The sequence below is a fragment of the Sapajus apella genome, unplaced genomic scaffold (assembly GCF_009761245.1).
Source record: "Sapajus apella isolate SASKATOON/1434 unplaced genomic scaffold, GSC_monkey_1.0 scaffold193, whole genome shotgun sequence".
Classification (NCBI taxonomy): Eukaryota; Metazoa; Chordata; class Mammalia; order Primates; family Cebidae; genus Sapajus; species Sapajus apella.
The window spans coordinates 968,835-991,492 of NW_022437133.1; the positions used below are offsets into that span (position 1 = coordinate 968,835).

The 22,658-nt window shown below is 41.3% G+C and overlaps 1 protein-coding gene and 1 pseudogene across 7 annotated transcripts; one reads left to right on the forward strand and one right to left on the reverse strand.

Moving 5' to 3' along the window:
* Window positions 1-588: 588 nt before the first annotated feature.
* On the forward strand, window positions 589-15,408 carry LOC116543696 (zinc finger protein 501-like). Of its 7 annotated transcripts, XR_004265671.1 has the most exons (6): window positions 1,676-2,004; window positions 2,802-2,890; window positions 5,556-5,658; window positions 6,137-6,223; window positions 8,507-10,586; window positions 11,545-15,408. XR_004265671.1 is itself a non-coding variant. In XM_032269473.1 (5 exons), the coding sequence occupies exons 2-5, from the start codon at window positions 2,858-2,860 to the stop codon at window positions 9,772-9,774; spliced, it is 1,491 nt and encodes a 496-aa protein (XP_032125364.1). In that variant the 5' UTR covers window positions 589-1,312; window positions 2,802-2,857; the 3' UTR covers window positions 9,775-10,790. The 7 variants fall into 7 exon arrangements, 6 of the variants coding, with proteins under 6 accessions (XP_032125364.1, XP_032125362.1, XP_032125363.1 ...); XM_032269473.1 differs by lacking the exons at window positions 1,676-2,004; window positions 11,545-15,408 and adding an exon at window positions 589-1,312 and having other exon boundaries at window positions 8,507-10,790; XM_032269471.1 differs by lacking the exon at window positions 11,545-15,408 and having other exon boundaries at window positions 8,507-10,790.
* On the reverse strand, window positions 11,212-11,562 carry LOC116543697 (annotated as a pseudogene).
* Window positions 15,409-22,658: the final 7,250 nt, after the last annotated feature.

Genomic DNA, 22,658 nt, shown 5'->3' on the forward strand with positions numbered 1-22,658 from the left:
TGTCTTGCCCGGACTCGGCCTCCCAAAGTGCTGAGACAAAAGGCCTGAACCCACCACAGACTCTCTGGTCTTAAAGCTTGAAACTTATACTTGTTTTATCTTAGTTCCTTCCTCAGTAAAGACCCTAGGGCTCCTCAAGAAAGTATCAAAAGATGATTCTGAGAGAGCAGTTGATTTTAAAAAAAAGAACTGAAACACACCAGATGACGGCATCCAGACAAAGATACACCAGATCCGTCTTTCTTCATGACTGGTTCCTTAATCCTCCCTAGTCCTGTTTTCCCCTACACAGTTACATTTCTTCTCTGCTATATAGACCCCTAATTTTAGTAGGTTAGGGAGATGGATTTGCAGCTAGTCTCCCATCTTCTTGGCTGCAGCACCTGATTAAAGCCTTCTTCCTTGGCAATACTCCTCTCAGTGATTGGCTTTTTTGTGCAGCAAGCTGCAGTGCCTAGACCTTATCCCTGGGGTTTCCAAAACATCAGGGGGTGGTGTCTTTCATATGAAGCATCTTCTGAAGGAAACTGCCTATCCCATGTCTCCTGCGGAATGAAGGGCGGGGAGACTCCCTTAGGCTGTCATTTGAGCTGGCAGGGCTGTGTCCCTACCACATGTCCTTTATCCCCACCAGCCCTAGCGGCCTGGACCAAATGCAGCCAATCTACGGACCAGCTAGAGATTAAGTGTGGTTATCTGTGCAGAAGAAACCCAAAATAATAGTGGCTTATACAAAATAGAAGTTTGCATCTCTCATGCTAAAGGCCAAGCTCCGTTCCTTCTATCATGTTGGTTTACCATCCCTAGGGTGTTAACCTAGTCCACACAGCGCATGATGATTTACTATGTTCCAGCAGGGGCAGGGGGGTGCCGGGGAGGGCAAAGGAGAGCAATAATTAGAAGCCTTGGGAAACCTTAAGCCTAGCTAAAAATTGGAGATTCTGTTGGAGAAAGGTCAATTGGACATTTTGGCTTGTATCCAAACAAGAACACAGCTAAGCTAATTAGGTTTTCTCTTTCTAAACTGGGCAGAAACCTGGCACTTTATCGTGGGAAGGTATATGAAAACACTCACTAGTCTGAAGACCAGCCCACCCCTAGAGCTCTGGAGGAGTCTGCAAAACCTTCAGGCTCAGCCTCCTTGGAGCAGCAGCACTAGTTTACTGGTTCTTCTTGGAGACCTGGCTATTTGGGGGGTTTGAAGTGATTTCGGGATTGAAATTCCATTTTTCTTTATTCCGAGGTGCAGTCTGGAACAAACATCCCTGGTTATCGGAAGTAAACTGAGATCACCTCTGTGCAGGCCAGGAAGGTACGATGCGTGGAGGCGCAGCAGCGGGGATACCGCGGGACACCTACCCTCCGAGGGAGCATCGCACGCAGCCAGGGAGGGATCTTGCGTGGGTCTGGGGCGCCGCCTTCTGTCGTCACAGTAGCGGGGATGCAAAAGTCCCACGCCGGGCGATGTTTGGCGCGGCCACCGCCCACAGTCGGCACGGAGGGAGAAGCGGCCCTTCGAGAGCAGTGGGCAGGGCTTCACGAACAAGCGAGCGCTCCTCCAGACTGGTCCAGCGCGAGCCGCTGCAGCAAACGCAGCCCCGGGCGCGGAGACCGCGGGGTCCTCTGGGAAGCGGCGTTGGGGGTGGGGGCTGCCAGCCGCGCCCCGCGGAGGATTCTGGGAGTGGTAGTTCGGCCTCTCGGCAGGCCGGCGCGAGGTGTCCCTGCAGACTGTTAGATGCCTTTGTCGTCTGGCTTGGCTTCCTCCGTGTCTGGCTGGAGGTCGGACCCAGGATCGAGGAGGACTGAGCGCATCCTCTTCTAAGGGCCCGGGAGGGTGGCGGGAAGAACCCCCGGGTGCGGGCGCCGGGCTGCTCGGCGAGGGTCGCGCTTGCGTTCCGGGCCTCTGGGGGGACCCGAGCGACTGACCCCCGGCCCGTTCCCCAGCGCCAGTTGCCCCCACCGCGGGCCCCGAGGAAGGAGTCGTCATGGAGCCTGGGGGCAGAGGTGAGGATTTGGGAGTCAGGCGGCCTTGGTACCTGCTAGAGAGGGAGAAAGGCTGCCTCTGGCTGGGGCAGGCTCAGGAGGGAGTAGTATCACGAGCTCCTTCCTACTAGCCGGTCTCACTTGGGGTTTTGAGGGACAGACGCCACCTCCGTTGCCCTCCTGGTCTGTAGGGCGCTGGATGCCTCCCTTGCCCAAGGGAAAATCCCAACACATCTAACAATTTGGCTTTCGATAATGACTTCTTTTTTGACCTCAGAGGAACCCTGTAAGGCAGTAGGAAGGGACTAACTGACCCTTTTGAAAGGTAGGGAAAACGGGGATTTGAGAAGTCACGGAATTTGTTTACAATCTTGTTTTGGTTTTGGTGGTGGTGGTTTTTCCACAAGACCCATCACTTTCTGAGTCAGGCAGTATTGTATTAATATCTGAAAAGCCAGTGTTCAAAAAGAATTTAGTGTTCGTTCATCCTGTGAGTCTGGAATATAACAAGGATCAATCACTAAGTGAGGAATGGACACACAAAGAATTTGAGTATTATTTTGACTACTTAGCACATACAAGATAAAAATATGTTTATATGTCCACATGTTCATAGCAGTTCTGCTAGAGTTTAAGGGCAGAGGAGGACAGGAGGAGCCTGAGGCAGCAATGGTCAAGGCTGTCTTGATTAAAGAATATTATGCGATTGCCTTTTGGTTCCCTGTGTTGACTCTTCTTAGATGACAAGTAGCTGGTGTGTGGCACTTGCTGCGCGTTTATTGCAGAGTAATCATCATGGCGCCTGTCTCCACTTCTAGGATCACTTTTTGCTGACTCAGACCTTCTCCATGCTGGAAACCCAAAAGAAAATGGCATGACTGCTGTGCTGCTGACCTCTGGGTCCCAAGTAAATGTTCTTCTTTTTTTCTTTCATTTCTCTGAGCAAGGATATGTTTTCTTTCATTGTTATGGAATTGGCCAGCCCTGATTCCTAGACCACTGGGTTTATCCTGATAAATTGATGACTGATGAACCCCACAGGAAGTGCTTTTCATTTGTGCAGAACTTTCTTCCCAGCATTGCTTTCTCTGTACCCACTGAGTATTTGCTGCACCCTTATTAGCCATTCAGTACTGTAATTGGCCTTGGTGAGATGCAAAGAAGTAAAAGCCACTTGCTGTTGCATTGTGGAGTTTACCAAGGCAGTGAGAGATACATAGATAAAACATGAAGAAATTGATATTTTTTAAACGTAGAAATGACTGGTCCGGGCAAGTCATAAATGGCTCTGAAAGAGGCTTTTTTATCATCTGTTTGGGAAAAGTGTGGGATAAAAACTGTACTTTGAAAAACAAGAGAGAGTGAGTAGTTGAAGGGTAGAATAAAGGAATATTCCAAGAGAGAACAGCTTTGGCCAGAAAAAAAAAAAAGTATTTAAATGATGAGGGAGTTGGAGGCCTTCTAAGGATGTGTGGATGTGTGAGTCACTGTGGGGTGACCTTGACTGTGGTGAGGGAAGCTTGGGTCTGTTGTACCCAGACGCCAGGACAATCTATACTTGGTCTTATTTCAGAGGCAAATGAAGTCCCCATGAAGGTTTTTAGAGGCCCAGCAAGATGATACATGCCATAGCTGATTGGCAAGAGAAGATTAGTAAAGATGCTTCTGTAAGATCTGGCCTTTGGTTCAGGTGCTGGGACTCTGTCTCCGTCACACCAGACCTAACGGCCTGTAGGTACTGATGATCCTTTTAAAATCATGGGAGAAAATGCCAGTATTGATGTTTGTCTGTGAATTAGTAGATCGCTTTTAGAGAGATGAGGGGAGAGAAAGTCAGTAGCACCTGCTGACAGTGTCTGATTTGCCTGCCTGTGCCTTCCAGCCCCAGCACATGCACACTTAAGTGAGTTGCAGAGGTTTTCTCAGGGAACTGAAGTCTGAAAGCAACTGCCTGTTAGTCTGTTAGTGTTAGCACTGTTTGTAAAGAACGAAGATTGTGCACCTTATATTACTTGTGCTGATCATTCCTGAGGCATATGGCCATAAGGGACCTTAAACTTAAAAGTACAGGATTTCTTAGTGTCAAAAAGTGTATTTGGGGCAGAGGATTTTCAGAGTAGGTAGTTCTTTTAACTTATGTCATTATGTGCATTGTTTTACAGTCATTTTTGGAAGACTATGAAATACACGTTAGAAAGTTGAATATAAACAAAATTAACAGTACGATTCATATGTATAGTCAAGGGACTGTGGCCAAAGTGGTAGTTTAAAGAGGGGTAAAACTGATTCATTTGCTAACCCAAGGACTGGTTTATTTTACTGTATCTCAGTTAAGTTGTAGTTGTATAGAAATTTGAAAAACAGAATTTGAAAAATTATTAGACATTTATCTTATCGGCAGTAACAGATTTAAAGGAGCATTACCTTCCCTACTCCCTTATTTCAATATTTTAGTAAACAAACTAAACTTTGTACCTGCCATCTAGATGAAAGTTAGGCTAAACACTCCTGTTTTCGATGTTTGATACACTTCTGTTCTTCTGCTCACTTCTGTTCCCATGCACACTTTTATAGAATATCCCATTTAAACTTGTTTCTACTAATTATTGTTAATTCCTTCCTTTCTTCATCAAATATTCCACAAATATTTACAGGTTTCTACACTGTGCCGAGTAGTAGCACTGCTTCAGTGAGCAAAAATAGACCTGGCCTCTACGCCTATGGAGCCTATGTTAGTAACAAAATCCTCTCCATGTGTACAACCCAAGAGAAGGGAAGGAACATGTGCTATAACTAGGAGTCAGGGAGGGCTTCCCTTGAGGTAACACCTGAGCTGAGATCTGAAGGGAGAGAAGGATTCACATTGCTGAAAGGAGGGTGCAGTGGGTAGAATATTCAGGAATAGTAAGCAGGATGTGTAAAGGGGCTAAAGGGAATGAGACACACACTTCAAGCAGATGAAAGAATGTCATCAACTAGGGGACGGGGACAGACTGATCAGGGTCATTGTGAAAAATGACAAGAACACTCTGGAAACTTATAATTTGGGCTTCAGATACTGTTTTACAAATAAATTTATATTCTGTGAAATGTGTAGGAAACATCTTAATGTTTAGTATATGTGGGACTGATTTCATTTTGAAAGGAAAACTAGAGAAAAAAATACTTCAATTTATTGAACCCCATATATTTTAAAAAGTATACCATAAGGAAAATACTTAATTTGTAATTACATTTTTCTCCCCTTTTTCCTGTGTAAGTAGTAGCAAATTTTATAATTCTGTAATTTATTGATACATAAACTAAGAAGTGCATACCTTCAAGTTTTACATTAAGGTACTTTCCCTCCTACTTGCAGGTAATATGCAGTTCTGCTACCTGGAACCAAAGTGTGAGTGTGTAGACTACAAATTCACCAGAGAATCTTAGTATTGGAAAGGGTGGCTGAGGCTATTTTGTCTGTCCTCTTCTATCCTTCCTGTCTTCCTCCTTCTGTATTGTCAGTTTTAGCTCTCTTCAGAGGCCTCTGGAAGGAGGCTTATTGGTAAGCACCAATGTGTTTGGTTTTTCAGGAACTGATGGTCAGGGATATGGCCGAGGCTTTCACCCAGTGGAGGCAGCTGAACTCTCCTCAGGGAGATGTGCCTGAGAAGCCTAGGAATCTGGTCTTGCTGGGTAAGGATGGCTCCCCTAATGCCTGTGAATTTACCCAGTGTGGTACGTTGGCTTCCTCAATTCCTAGGAGCTCCAAGGTCCTTACATTCAATGATTTTTAATTCTAGTAGAGCCTGAGACAGACAATTTCTGCCTTTTGTTTCTGGATATAGTTTTAACCCTTGTGGAATTAGACATAAACATCTTTATGCTATGGACCTGTAGCATCCTTCTTCTCTACTCCTTGACCAAGGATTTAGAGACAAAGTGCCAACGAAAACAACTCTTAAGAGAATGGGTGCTTATTCTTTAAATAGGAGGAGGTAAAATTGACATGGGATTCAAATGAACCCCTATCAATCTTCCTACCTCCTGAGCAGTGTTGAAAAAGAAATGGAGAACTGACCTCACTCTCTCCCTCTCTTATTGTATTCCTGAAGACCGAGGAATGATGAACACTGACCTCTTTACTGACTCCTTTTTCTTTCCCTATGAATAGGGCTTCCAATTTCCACACCTGATGTCATCTCTCAGTTGGAGCATGAGGAGGAGCTGGAGAGAGAAGTCTCAAAAGCAGCCAGTCCAGGTATGTGAGTGTTGGAAACAGTGCCTGTAGAACCCAGATGGTCAATGGAAATGCTTGTGGAAGAGGAGCCTATCCAGATTTTGCTAGACCCATGGAAAAGTTGAAGTCCCCATCTCTCCCCTGTGCCACATCCCAACTCTGTGGATGGCGATCTGTTTATAAAGTTATAATTTGATTTTTTAGAAAGTAAATACTTTCTACTCTTTTTTTTTTAATTGAGATGCAGTCTCGCTCCCATCATGCAGGCTGGAGTGCAGCGGTGTGATCTTGGCTCACTGCAGCCTCCACTTCCTGGTTCAAGAGATTCTCCTTCCTCAGCCTCCCAAGTAGCTGGGATTACAGGCATGTGCCATCATGCCCAGCTAATTTTTGAATTTTTAGTAGAGACAGGGTTTCACCATGTTGGCCAGGCTGGTCTCGAACTCCTGACTGCAGATGATCCACCCACCTCGGCCTCCCAAAGTGCTAGGATTACAGGCATGAGGCATTGCACCCAGCCTTTCTATTCTTTCACACCAATTCTTTTTCCCAATTAAGGTGAAATGAAACCAACATTTTCATTTTTGTTAATAACTTGCTTGGTTTCAAGGCTCTAAACCAGGATTGTTTACATGTGTTATTTTATCTTTGCAGGATGCCATTTTAAATTGATCTCTGGGTTTTCCCTTGCTGCCTTCTCTGTCTAAGCAGAGGCAGGATAGCATGATGATTAAGACTGTAGACTTTGGAACCAGACTTCCTTGGTTTAAAGGTGATCTTAGCTACTCATTAGCTTTGTGACCTTTAACAGGTGACTTGTATTCTCTGTGACTTGAATTTCCCCAATGGTAAAATGGAGATAATGAGAACAAAAAGCTTATATTATTATGGTAACATAACAATATAAGGAAATAATCCGAGACAAATGGCTTTATGCTAAGCAAATGATAGTTATTAAGTTCTAATAACTTCTTTGAAAGATGTTATGAGTTTGACCCTATTACTTCCGTCAAACTGCATTACTGCAATAGACTACTGGCTAATTATACTTTCTTTAGTTTTATTCTTATAAAATTGAGGCAGCATAATATTGCTAGATTGCCCATTGAGTTCCTTACTCTGCCAATTCTGTATTCCTCTACCTGCTTTCAAAGCTGTTGTTAGTCTACCTGCCTAACCTTTTGCTTTCTCTGTTCTTCAACTTAACATCAGATAGGCAAGTCCCTTACCTGCCTCCCCAACCATTTGGGGCTTTATTTTTTCCACTCCCCTTAGCTGGAAGTCCATTTGCCTTAAACCTCTTCTACTTATTTGTCCTTTAAAACCCCAGGCACTCCCCTGAGTATATCTAATTGAGAACACTGTATTAATTTATTTCATGTAGAGACATGATTGACATGGATATTAAAGGCCATCTAGGCTTGGAAGTATTTACACATTTTTAGCAATGAAGCTTTGCCCCCACCCCCAAATCCTTACTAGGAAGCCCAGGAACTTAGGGCAGGTATCTTGAGAGGTTGGAGGCTAATCTGAGCACATGAAGTTTTAACCTTCCTTTCCCAACACGCTGCTGTTTTTCTCTTTCTTTCCTTTTTTTCTTTTTTCTTCCTTTTTTCTTTCTTCTTGGTTCTGGTTTACTCTTTCCAGTTTGCTGAGTTTAGGGTGATGGTAAACAATCAGAGGTGATTAGTTGCTTTCCAGGTACTAAGCTTTATGGTATTTGAGTTTGTAGACCTGGACCATGTTGAATGCTAGCTTCTAGAATTTGTGTCTCATGAGACATTAGAACCAACAGATTTTTGTAAAAGAGAGATGGTTTTGAGAGATTATTCTTTTAGTAGTGGTTGGGACATATGGGAGTAGGAAAAGATTGGTAGCAAGGAGATGAGCTAAAGATGGTCATTCTCGGCATGAAGTGATAAGGCTCTGCTGGTCAGATAGGTACAGTGAGTCTTTGGAAGACCATCTTTCTCTGATCCTAGCCCTGTCTTCTCTAAATCCTTTATTTAAAAATCTGGTATTTCCCAACATCACCTCTTCTTAGTCTTATTCTGTTATTCTTTGTAATTTCCTATCCTGCTGAGAAGAGGAATGTTGAGTACCTACACACACTGTCCTTTTGTGCAGCTGTACTTCTTTGCCCAATCATCTTTTTTTCTTGTGTTCTCTCAAGATTGCAAGACTATTTTTGAGAGCTTTCAAGTTCATGTGTAAATATTCTTTGTCTCATTATTTTCCTACCACAGCAGTTATTTTTCTCTCAGTGAAGGAAATGATTTACATGTGTACTTTTGCTTCTTTCAGACTGGGAAATGATACCAGAAAGCAAGGAGCTAACTCCAGAGAAGGAGATTTCTGAAGAAGAATCAGCCCCTGGGGTGTTAATCATAAGATTTTCAAAGGAAGGTTCCAGTGAATGTGAGGATTCTTTAAAGAGTCAGCAGGAAAACCATGAGAAACATTTAATACAAGAGGCTATCACTCAGAAATCTTCTAGAGGGAGAAGTTACCAATTTGATGAATTTAGAAGAAATTGCACTCGGAGGTCCTTACTTGTTCAGCAGCAAGGAAAGAGACTACATCATTGTGATTCATTTAAAAATAACTTAAAACAAAACTCAGATATAATTAGGCATGAGAGAATTTGTGCAGGAAAGAAACCTTGGAAATGTAATGAGTGTGAGAAAGCCTTCAGTTACTACTCAGCTTTTGTCTTGCATCAGAGAATTCATACCGGAGAAAAACCCTATGAATGTAATGAATGTGGTAAAACCTTTAGCCAGAGCATACACCTTACTCTGCACCAGAGAATTCATACTGGAGAGAAACCCTATGAATGTCATGAATGTGGGAAAGCCTTTAGTCATCGCTCAGCCCTTATTCGGCATCATATAATTCATACTGGAGAAAAACCCTATGAATGCAATGAATGTGGGAAGGCCTTTAATCAGAGTTCATACCTCACTCAACATCAGCGAATTCATACTGGAGAGAAACCTTATGAGTGTAATGAATGTGGGAAGGCTTTTAGCCAAAGCACATTTCTTACCCAGCATCAGGTCATTCACACTGGAGAGAAACCTTATAAGTGTAATGAATGTGGCAAAGCCTTTAGTGATCGGTCAGGTCTTATTCAGCACCAGAGAACTCATACTGGGGAGCGGCCCTATGAATGTAACGAATGTGGGAAAGCCTTTGGCTACTGCTCAGCCCTAACTCAGCACCAGAGAACTCACACTGGGGAGAAACCATATAAATGCAATGATTGTGCCAAAGCCTTCAGTGACCGCTCAGCCCTTATTCGTCATCAGAGAACACACACTGGAGAGAAACCTTACAAATGTAAAGATTGTGGAAAAGCATTCAGCCAGAGCTCATCTCTTACAAAGCATCAGAAAACTCACACTGGAGAAAAGCCCTACAAGTGTAAGGAATGTGGAAAAGCCTTCAGCCAGAGTTCATCCCTCTCTCAACATCAGAAAACTCATGCTGGAGGGAAAACCAAGGAATATGTCCAAGCTTTTAGTGAGCATTTAGCCTTTGGCCAACTCAAGAGAATTCATACTGGATAAAGACCATGTAAATGTGGTTTACATTCAGAGCATACTTTTTGAGCATTTACTGTACTTGCTGTGGGAGTCTACAAAGAAATTCAAGTCTGTGTTGCAAAAAAAAATATTGACAAATCATTGCTGATGTGGGATGTAGCATAATTAGACTGTGAAAGTATAGTTTTATATTTTTAAAAGTGTTCTGGCAGAGGACACTGAATTTCCCTCAGGAAAGAGAAAAATTATGTGTAACATCCTAATGTGTATGTAAATTACCATAGCTTTGGGAGAGAAATGGGGTGTGGCATGGTGGAAAGGGGACATCTTGACTGTGCCAGGTGTTTTCATAATACTAAGAATATAAGTTTTAAAGAGATAAGTGATCTTTTTAGAGAAGTTGCACAGGTAGAAATAAGAGATTGAGAATTCACAATGAGTTTGTCCAGAGTCAGGAGTGGTGGAAGAAGGGAAGTTGTCCTTCATTCTTAAGGAGCCAAAGGAAGTAGAGGGAAAGGATAGAAAAAAAGACCTGGGGGAACGAACTCAAGAAATGTTGACTATGATAACTACTTAACTGAATATTCACAGCCATGAAAAATATTAGACTTGCTAATTGGTCAGCTGAAAAGTTTCTGTGAGGGTAACTTTACCCTGCAGCTAAGGAATGTTGGCTGCAGGATAATGCAGGGTGTTTGCTTCTGCCCTTTTTGTCTTTCAGACCTTGCTTATTGAGACGTCACCTACTATAAATCATGTTAATTCCAAGGGTCAAGACCCACAGCATAGAATATTGAGTACAGAAGAGACCTTTGATGTGTTCAAACTGTTTTAAGGTATCTGAGTTGCCTGAGAATGTGCTTATTTATAAAGATTTACCTCATTTTTATCTAGTTTGTACCTTAGATTTTTTTATAGCGTACAGTAAAGTTTAGTTGTAGATTTGCACTGACACTATATATTAGATTATGAAAAACTTGGAAAGACTTTGAAATACCTTTTACCATTTTACTCTTAGGTAGAGGTAGGTGGCATCTTTATGTGTGTGTGTGTGTGTGTGTGTGTATATATATATATATATACATAATTTTATATATATATATATAATTTCAATTATATATATATATAATTTTTGTTGAAAACTTAAAATTCTAGACATGTTTATTTTGAAACACACTTCTAAACAAGGTAGACTAGCAACAATACATATGTCTACTACACTGCAGATGTAGCTTAAAATTGGCAAGACATCCTCCTTTGTACTTGTTTCCTAGAAGAGTTGCTAGGTCACTTTTTGCCCATGACCAGCAGCCTCTTTAAGAACAACAAAGGACCTACTGTAAAATTCACTCTCAGGTATCTGCATTGCCAGTTAACACCTTCTCTGCATACTGCACCCCTGAAGATGCACAGAGCCCACAGGGCTTGCTGGCCCTAGCTCCGGCCTCACCACCAATTGGGTCACTTTTTGTACTTGTCCTGGCTGCTCCACTTTTGTGGTGGGGAGCAACTGATAACCTTGAGCACAGAAGTTATGCTTGTAAAGATGGCTTCTGTGTTTCTTTGGGTCTTCTTTCTGGGTGTGGCTCTTTGCTGGTTCCTTATTGTCTTCTTTTCGTTCATGGTCTTGTTCTTTATGAGAGTGCAATGTGTTTTTAGTTGTGTTAGTTAGAAATCTTTTATTGGTACCAGCAAGAGGACACTTCATCCAACCCAGGGGTCCCATTGTTTCAGCTCTAATTTTCCCCATATTGCTTATCATTATTTGCCTCCTTCTATTGCTTTCCTCTCCAGCTCCTGGTCCTCTTCCATCGTGGGGGCAGTTTCCGGATCCTCACATCGTGCTAGTGGATTGGAGGCTCTTCGCCATAACTTGAGGCATGGAGGTGAAGCAGGAAGCTACATACGTTTTTCATTGAAACTTTAAAGATTATTGGACACATTATTTTGAGTGTTTTTAATATTGAGGAAGTTTTACTATAATGTATCTTGGTGTGGATTTCTTTTAGTTTACCCTATTTGGGGTTTGCTTAGCTTCTTCAATCTACAGGCTATGTCTTTTGCCAAATTTGGGAGATTTTCAGCCATCATCTCTTTAAATACATTTTACATTTTAGCCCCCACCTTCTACTCCTTTTCTCCTGGGACTCTAATGAAAGGCTGTTTGGTTGTAGTCTCACAAGTTCTTGAGGCTCTGTTCATTTTTTCTTGATGATTTTTGCCTGAATCTGCTCAATCTGCTTTAACAAGATAACATAGACTGACTGGGTGACTCAAAAAAATACCTATTTCTAACAGTTCTGGAGGCTGGGAAGTCCAAGATCAAGGTGCCTGCGGACTCTGCTTCTAGTGAGGGATCTCTTCCTGGCTTACAGATGGCAGCCTTCTCGTTGTGTCCTCCCATGTCTGTAGTGCATGCAGATGGGGGGCCAATGGGGAGAGGAAGAGAGAAATAGTCCACCAGTTATCAGTCCACCAGTTCTAGCAGATTAGGACTCTTCCCTTATTATCTCATTTAACCCCAATTGCCACCTAAAAACCCTGTCTCCAATAAATTATATTGGGGATTAGGGCTTCAACATAATTTTGGGAAGGAGGGGATACATCTAATTAATAATATTCCATCACAGCCTCCCCCCCTCACCAAATTTATGTTCTTGAATGCAGAATATATTTATTCCACTCCAACAGCCCCTAAAACCTTGACTCATTCTAGCATTAGCTGTAAAATCCAGACCTTCAAGTAAATATCACCTAAATCAGATATGGGTAAGAGTCAAGGTACTCTTACCTGAGTAAGAGTACCTCTTTATCCTGAGGCAAAATTACTCCCCAGCTGTGAACCCATGAAACCAAAGAAGTTACATGCTTCCAAAATACATTTGTGATCTAGACGTAATGTAGGCATTCCCATTCCACAGGGGGAGAAATAGGAAAGTAGGAGGAGGAGTGGTTCCTGAGCAAGTCCAGAACTTAGTAAGGCAAATTCTTCAGAGGTTACATTTCATCAGATCTTGTGATAATAACTCTCTTTTACTCAATGCCCTGCCTTCTGGACCCACTGGAGTAGTGGTCCTATCTCTGTGGTACTGCCAGGTGGCCCCTCTCCTAAGCCTCTGCAGGGCAATTCTTCCTCTAAGTCTTCAGCTGGAGCCTTTCTGTCCTGTTGAAAACCAAAGTGATGGTTCCACCCTTTGAAACAGGAAGTATTCCCAGTGGTCTCTGAATTGTTTTCAGTGTCATTCTCTTGAAGAATAACACATTCATAGAAAAATGGCTCTCTAGTCTGGTTCTATATGACCTAAGAAGCCCTAAAGCCTACCTTCATTTTATTTTGTTGTTTTCCTCTCCCCTTTAGTACTAGCTGGCTGTGTCTCTGCTGGTATAATCCCATTTATGTTCCTGGCTTCTGATGGGGCTGCTAAACCCATGAGTCACATTCATGATCTCTTTATCAAATGGTTGTTCAACCACACCCTTAGGGTAAAAGTGGAGGATGGAGGACCCTTGTTACAGCCTGGTGAGGGTGGAAACATAGGCCTTTGTTGGTGTGGATAGGACCATAGCTTTCTTCTGTGGTCTTTGAAGTAGGATTGTGACTTTCTGTCTTGCTAGGCTGCTCCCTTCCCAGTCCTTTGGCTAAAAAAACCAGACTTGTCTTGGCCTTTTTTTCTCCCTTGTTGGTGTCTGTTGGCATTTCCAGGTTGTCAGCTTCTCTGTCAGAACCCAGTCTGGGATAGATTAGGCAAAAAGAAAACCCAAGAAAGTCACTGCTGTATTCTTCCTTGAGTTCTGAGGTCCCTAGTCACTCCATTCTCTCTCCATCTTTTAGAACCTTTTTATGTTTGCTTTGTATATAATATCCAGGATTTTTAGCTCTACTTAGTGAGAGCAATAGGATAAGGTAGTACTCCACCTTTCCTGTGACACTTTTGTGCTTGACACTGAAATCACACATCAAGTTGTGGTATATATAGGGTTTTTGGTACATAACCTAAGAGTTTGTGGTATATGCAAGTCATTTGTAACCAGTTAGGAATAGGTACTAAAAGGAATGCTCACTGGTTTCCTGAAGATAAGCTTCTAATTTGATAGGTAGAAACTATTGGCCTGCTTCATCTAGCTTTGAAGGAACTATAGTTTTTAAATTGAGGAAACACCAGCATTTAATTGTAGGTTATAAACTTGAGAAGGATAGATATGACTAACAATATAAACCGTAGGGTTAAATTTTTTTAATTTGTATTTTTGTTCAAAAAATGTATGAGAAGCACTGGAGAACTGGACTTAGAATTTTGGATATTTTTTCCAGTTATATATTACCTACATGTGGTTCTCTGTTCACTTTAATTTGCCATATGACATATGATATAGAGAATCAACAAAGAATGAAAATAATTGGGATTTGGGACAAGTCACTTTCATCCTTTGAAATCTGTTTCCTCATAGATATATGTTTTAAAATTTAATGCCTATTTGAGAATGACTAGAGTTAGGTAGAAAATGGATGCAATGTGATTTGTGAGCTATCAGGTGCTATATAACTAGTAGGTACTATTGATAGAGTCATTTAGAAGAGGACATGTCTGTCATGTATGCTCCACAGCGGTGTAGCCGAATAGAAACAACTGTGAATATGATGGAATGAGGCTTTTTATATTTTTAAATAAGTTTTCTGGGATCCTGGTAAAATCTGTATCTTTTGAGCTAATCGTGTGGTTTCTTTTAATCTATTAATGTGGTAAAGTACATTGATTTTCTGATGTTAAAGAATCCTTGCATTCCTGGGATTTACCCAATTTGGTGATTTTTTTTCCCCCATCTCTGGGGGAGTTTGTGTCCCTTGAATTTCTGCTGTATTCATCGTTAAACTGGGATTATTATGTTTGTAATATGTGGTTTGAGTGGTTTTAGGGGCTATTTAGATTTACGGTTTCTTCTAGAAAATTGTAGGTTTTTCTAAAAATGTATCCTTTTTGGTTATCGAAATGTTTAAAACATTTTTATTTTCAAGTACTTGTTCTATCTGAACTTATGTCCCTTTTTTCTTTCCTGATATGGCTTATTTGTAGCCTCGCATTTTCCCTTGATCATGTTTCTAGAGATTTGTCTATTTTACTAGTCTTTTAAAATAACTTTTTGAACTTTTGCAAAATCAGCTTTTATCAAAGTATGCAATAAAATTCACCCACTTAAAGGTGTTTGCCATGTTTGACGAAGATATTACCCTTGTAACTACCACCGTAATTGTGTGCGGTTATAATAGTTCCTCCTTCTCCTCCTCCTCCCCTCTCTCCTCCTCCTATGCATCTTCCTCCTCCTTCACCCCTTTCTCTTTATTTCTCCCTTTCTCCTTTCTTCCTTCCACAGTTCTGTCTTAAAACGACCTATGTAGACTTGTGTAAAAATCACCACAACGGGTACAGAACAATTCCACTGCACCAACAAATTCCCCTTGTGCTTTTTTTCATGACTGGCTCCCCACCTCGCATTGAGTAAAAGGCTTTGATATTCATCATTGTTGTGTTATTTATTCCTTTTTATTGATGAGTGGTTTTCCTTGTAATGTACCACAGTATTCTTAACCATTAACCCATTGAAGGACATTTAGGTTGTTTATAATTTTTGTCGATTATGAATAAAACTACTACAATCATTTATATGTAGGTTTTGGTATGAACATAAATTTTCATCTCTGAAGGGTAAATATTGGAATGAAGCGGTTAGGTCATATAGTAAGTGTATGTTTATCTTTGTAACACAGGGCCAGCCTTTTCCAGAATTATTGGTTAATTTTGTTTTTCCACCAGCAATGTATGAAGATGTGGTTGCTCCATAATTTGCCAGCACCTGGTATTCTCATTGTTTTTATTTTATCCACTGTAGTAGATGTGTAGTGGTATCTCCTTGTGGCTTCAATTTGCATTTCCTTAATGACTAATGATGCTGAGCATCTTTTCCTGTGCTTATTGTCCATCTGTGTATCTTTGATGAAATGTTCAAATCTTTTGCCATTTTAAAAGAATTCTATTGTTTGTTTTCCTGGTTTAATTGTGTAGTTTGTGGCTTGTCTTTTTATTCTCTTTTATTCCATTTTTATTTCAGTGTCTTTTATAAAGCAAAGGCTTTAAATTTTGATGAAGTCCAAGTTTTCCTTTTATGGACCATACTTTTGGTGTCATAGTTAAGAACCCCATCCCTGGCTGGGTGCAGTTGCTCATGCCTTTACTCCCAGCACTTTGAGAGGCTGAGGCAGGCAGATCACCTGAGGTCGGAAGTTCAAGACCAGCGTGACCAACATGGAGAAACCCTGTCTCTGCTAAAAATACAAAAAAATTAGCCAGGTATGGTGGTACATGCCTATAATCTCAGCTACTTGGGAGGCTGAGACAGGAGAATTGCTTGAACCTGGGAGATGGGAGAGGTGTGGTAAGCCAAGATTGTGCCATTGCACTCCAGCCTGGGCAACAAGAGTAAAACTCTGTATCAAAAAAAAAAAAAAAAAAAAAAAGCCCATCCCTAACTAAAGTTTAGGAAATTTTTCATTTTTCTTCTAGCTTAATGATAATGTTTTTCACTTACATCTATGATCCATTGTTAGGTAATTTTTATATAAGGTGTTAAAGCCCCAGGCTCATTGTTACTTACATGTTATCCAATTGTTTCAACATCATTTGTAGAAAACATATTTTTTCTCCATTGAATTTCCTTTGCTCTTTTGTCAACGATTGATTATGTTTAAGTGGGTTTATTTCTCAGTTTTCTATTCCATTGATCTATGAGTCCATCCCTTTGCCAAAACCACACATTGTCTTGATTACTGTAGCTTTGTAGTAAATCTCAAAATCAGGTAATGTAAGCCCTTTAAATGTATTCTTTTTCTAATTTATATGCTTCCACTGTCGTATATTTGTCTATTATTTCAAGTTTTAATTTATATATTCTGACACTCAGTTGTTATCTGAATACAGGTTAAGAATTGTCAAATCTCTGGTGATTTGAATGTTTTCTCATTATGTAGTGACTTTCTTTAAACATAAGAACATAACAGATATATTGGAGTTTTTTGGGGGCAGGGGGTTTGAAACAAGGTCTCACTCTCACCCTGGCTGGAGTGCAGTGGTGTGATCTTGGCTCATTGCAGCCTCAACCTCCTGGGCTCAGCCTCTCAAGTAGCTGGGATTACAGGCATGTACCACCACATCCAGCTAAATTTTTTAGCATCTTTTGTAGAAATGGGGTTTTGCCATGTTGCCCAGGCTGATCTTGAACTTGTGAGCTCAAGCAATCTGCCCACCTTGGCCTCCCAAAGTGCTGGAATTATAAGCATGAGCCACTATGGCCCACCACAGATTTATTGAGATATAATTTACATACCATAATATTTCACCCATTTAAAATGTACAATTTGGCGTTGTGTATTTGCAAAGTTGTATGACCATCACCACAATAAATTTTAGAATATTATCACCTTCAAAAGAAAACTTTTAGCTATGACCTCTGCTATGGTCTGTATGTTTGTGTACCCTCAAAATTCATAAGTTGAAATTCTAACTCCTAAGGTGATGGTATTAGGATATGGGGCCTTTGGGAAGTGATTAGGTCAAGAGGGCATAGCCCTCATGAATGAGCTCCGTGCTCTTATGAAAATGGCCCCAGACAGATCACTCACCCCTTTTCCCTTGTGAGGACACAATGAAAAGACCGTCATCTGTGAGCTAGAAAGTGGGTTCTCACTCAAATTTCATCATGCCAGTGCCTTCATCTTAGACTTCCCAGCCTCCAGAACTTTAAGAAATCCTAAGATACTCAGTCCATGGTACATTTGTTACGACAACTGGAACAGACTAAGATAACTCCCAACCCTTCTATTCTCCCCAGCACTAGGCAACCATGAATATACTTTCTATGTCTATAGATTTACCTATTCTGGACATTTCATATAAATGGAGTCATACAATGATCATACAGTATATGATCTGGTCTGGTTTGAATATGTATTAGCTCATTTTCACACTGCCATGAAGAAATAATCTGAGACTCAGTAACTTGTAAGGAAAAGAGGTGTAATTGCCTCGCAGTTCCACAGGCTGTACAGGAGACATGGCTTGGGAGGCCTCAGGAAACTTACAATCATGGATGAAGGCAAAGGGGAAACAGGCTCATTTTACATGGCCAGAGCAGGAGTGGGGAACGGTGCCACACATATTTAACCAGATTTCATGAGAACCCTATCATGAGAACAGCACCAAAGGGAAATCTGCCCCCATGATCCAATCACCTCCTATCAGGTCCCCACCTCCAACACAGGATTACAATTTGACATGCAATTTGGGCAGGGCCACAGACCCAAACCATGTCAGAATGTGTCCCCTAACATTCATGTGTTGGAAACTTGATCCCCAGTGAGGTGGTTCTGGGAGGTAGGGCCTAATGGGAGGTCAGTGGATTATGGGGGCACCACCCTCATGAATGGATCAATGCTATCATTGTGAGAGTGGATCTGTTATCACAAGAGTGAGTTCCTTTCAAAAGAACAAGTTTGGCTCCCTCTTACTTTCTCTATTGTCCTCTCTTTGCCCTTTTGCCATGGAATGATGCAGCAAGAAGGCCCTCAGTAGATATCAGCTTCTTGATTTTGGACTTCCCAGGCTCCAAAATCAAGGAGTGAGGAAATTTATTGTGAGGAAATAAATTTCTATTCATTGTAAGTTTCCCAGTATAGCATTCTGTCATAGCAGCACAAAAGGGACTAAGCCATGGTCTTTGTGATTGGCTTGTTTCACTTGCCATAATGCTTTCATGAGGTTTATCTATGTTATAGAATATATTAGTGCTTCATTTCTTTTGAAAACACTCCTTTTTAAAAAAAAAAAAGTCTCAAATGTGATAGTACTTTTTTTTATTGTGGTAAAAAACACAACATAAAATTTACCATGTTAATCATTGTTTTTGTTTTGTGCTGCTATAACAGAATACCACAGATGGTAATTTATAAGGGTGGAAAATTTATTGCCTTATAGTTCTGGAGGCAGGGAAGTTCAAGATCAAGGGGCCAACATCTGATGAGGGCCTTCTTGCAGCGTCATCCTATGATGGAATGTGGAAGGGTAAGAGAGAGCAAGAGGAGACTGAGCTCACTCTTTTGTAATGGCACCAGTTGCACCCACAAGGGTGAAGCCCTCATGGCTTAATCACCTCTTAAAAGTCCTGCCTCCTTAAACTCTTAACACTGGCAATTAAATTTCAATGTGAGTTTTGGAGGGGGTAAACATTCAAACCATAGCATTCCACCCCTGCCTCCCCAAAACTTTTGTTCTTTTCACATACAAAATACATACATCCTATCCCAATATCCCCAAAAGCCTTAAATGATTTCAAAATCAACTTTAAATTCCAAAACCAAGTGTCATCTAAATCAGATATGGGTGAGACTCAAAGCACTATTCATACTAAGGCAAATTTCCAGTTCTGAGCCTGTGAAATTAAATTATGTGCTTCTGAAATACAATGGCGAGACAGTCATAGGATAGATATTTGCATTCCAAATGGGAGACACAGAAAAAAAGAGAGGAGATCCTAAGCAAGTCCACTCTCTGGCTTTCCTGGGCTCAGTCCACAGAGACGCTCTCATAGGTTGAAATCTTGTGCCTGCAGCTCTCCCAAGCTGGTGTCACACACTGGTAGCTCTACAAGAACTGTTCTGGGGTCTTGGGAATGGCCCTGCCCCCACAGCTCCTCTAGAACTAGTGGGGAATCTCTGCAGTGTCTCTGAACCCATAGTTCTACTGGGCATTGCCCTAGTAGGGTCTCTCTACAGTGGTTTCACCCCTGTAACAAGTCTCTGCCCCAGGCTGTTCATGACATCCTTTGAAATCTAGGGCTACATTTAAGATCAGGACATCTGCAGTTAATTTTATTTTGTTCCTTTCCAATTTCTTGCTTAATTACTTTTACTAGGACCTCTAGTACTATGTTGAATAGATGTGAGAGTGGGCTTGTTCCTATTTTGGAGGAAAAGCTTTTAGTTTTTCACCATTGAGCATGATATTAGCTATGGACTTTTTATATATGGCCTTTTATGTTGAGGTAATTTCCTTCTAGGTATTTTTAGTTTTTTGAGTGCTTTTATTTTTTAAAAAAAATCATGAAAGGGTGTTAAATATTGTCAAATGCTTTTTCTGTGTAAACTGAGATAATCGTGTGGTTGTTTTTCATTCTGTTAATGTGGTTTATTGCATTCGTTCATCTTCATATACTAAACTATCCTTGCATTTCTTGTATAAATCCCACTTGGTCATGGTGTATAATTTTTTTTTTTTTTACTGTGCTGTTGAATTTGGTTTGGTAGTATTTTTTAAAGGAATTTTGCATCAATTCCTCAATAAATCCTGATCACGGAATACATTAGGGATACTGAGCTGTAGTATCACAGGCGGAAGCTGAAGAGGAAAGAGGCATGTGTTACATGGACAGAGCAGAAGGAAGAGAGCGAAGGGGGAGGTGCTACACACTTTTAAACAACCAGATCTTTTGAGCTCACAATCATGAGAAAAGCAAGGGGGACATCACCCCCGTGATCCAATCACCTTCCATTAGGTCCCTCCTCCAATGTTAGAGATTACAGTTTGACACGAGATTTGGGCATGTACACAAATCCAAACCATATCATTCTATTTCTATTATTTTTAATGGTTATTTTTGAGACAGAGTTTCACTCTAGTCTCCCAGGCTGGAGTGCAATGGCACAATCTTGGCTTACCGCAACCTCTGCCTCCCAGGTTCAAATGATTCTCCTGTCTCAGCCTCCTGAGTAGCTGGGATTACAGGCATGTGCCACCATGCCCAGCTAATTTTGTATTTTAGTAGAGATGGATTTCTCCATGTTGATCAGGCAGGTCTTGAACTCACAACTTCAAGTGATCCACCCGCCTCAGCCTCCCAAAGCACTTGAATTACAGGCATGAGCCACCGAATAGTCATTATTTTTAATATCTTAATTAATTAAAGAGACAGGGTCTTGCTCTGATGCTCAGGCTGCAGTACAGTGGCCCTATCATAGCTCACTGCAGCCTCAAACTCCTGGGCTCAAGTGATCCTCCTGCCTCAGGCTCCCAAGTAGCTAGAACTGCAGGTGCACACCATCACACTCAGCTTATTTTTAAAATTTTTGTGAGATGGGGGTCTCATCATGTTGCCCAGGCTGGTCTTGAACTCCTGGTGTCAAGTGATCCACCCACCTTGGCCTCCCAAAGTGCCGGGATTACAGGTATGAGCCATCACACCTAGTTTATTAATATTTTGTTATTTTTAATACTATTATTTCATTTTTGTTGGTGAAGGGGACAGAGTCTTGCATTGTCACCCAGGCTGGAAAACAGTGGCACAATCTTGTCTCACTGCAACTGTGCTTCTTGGGTTCAAGCAATTCTTGTCTCAGCTAATCACAAGGCCAGGCATGGTGGCTCACACCTGTAATCCCAGCACTTTGGGGGGCCGAGGCGGATGGATCACAAGGTCAGGAGATCAAGACCAGCCTGACCAACATGATGAAACCCCGTCTCTACTGAAAATACAAAAATTAGCTGGGCGTTGTGGCGCCTGCCTGTAATCCCAGCTACTTGGGAGGCTGAGGCAGGAGAATTGCTTAAACCTGGGAGGCGGAGGTTGCAGTGAGCCGAGATCGTGCCACTGCACTGCAGCCTTGGCAACAGAGCAAGACTGTCTCAAAAAAAAAAAAAAATATATATATATATATATATATTTTTTTTTTTTGACAAGCTAAATTAGCTTAAAGTATATTTAAAGACTCTAAGGTTAATTTCTTTATTGTTCCTACAAAGAAATAAACAACTTTAGAATGCTTTAGCATCAATCACTCCTGTATGGGTTAGCTATTGCTGCAGGCAAACTATTCTAAAATTTAGTGGTATGAAACAATAGCTGGGGGTAACTCATCATGAATCTAAGGGTCGGCTGGATAGTGCTGCCTCTGCCTCCCCAGCTGGGCTCAGTTATGTGTCTGCAGCCAGGTGATGGATCAGCTGTGACTGGCTGGCTTATGATGGCCTTGGCTCTTTTTTTTCTAGCAGCCTAGCTAGCTCAGGCATGCCTTCCTGGTGGCAGGAGTTCAAGAGAGCAGAAGGGTGCAAGCCCTTTCTAGGCTTCCACTCCAAACCAGCACACGGCAACTTTTATCACATCCTATAGGCCAGAGTCACAAGGCCAGCTTAGGTGTGGAGAAATAGACGCCAGCTCCTGATTTCAGGCGCTATAACATCACATTGCAAAGAGTGTGGACACAGACAGGGATGAAGAATTGAGTCAGTCTTTGCAATCAGTATGGCAGAATCACCCTCCCTCTGAAGTATCAGTTTTATTTTATTGACATTGTCATTATTTTATATAATCAGTATTTTTTTAGACTTGCCCATATGTTTTTTACCATGCCTTCTTGCATTCCAGAAGACCTTCTTACTGAAGCCAGTAAAATATAAGCTCACAGGGGCCTTGTTTCTGGAATAACTTTTTTTTTTTCCTGAAGGAATCTTTTTCGAAGTTAGTCTGGTGAGGATCCGTAGGTGGTAAATTGTCAGTTTCTGTTAACTGATGTCTTCATTTTTGCATCAGTTCCTGATGTGTATTTTCACTGGATGTTGAGTTCTAGGCTGCTGTTATTTTTCTCTCATCTCTTTAAGGACAGTGTCCTATGTTGGCCTTAGTTTCTCATGGTTTTGTAATCATTAATTGTGAGCTTACATTTTACTAACATTAGTTTGTAGGGATTCTGGAAGGCCTATGTTTTGGGGTGTTTCTCTGAAGAAGAATAAAATAAATTTATTTTTTGAATTGAGATTTCCTGGACCAAGCAGGAAATATTACCTCAAATGCCAAGCCCTCTTTGGGAC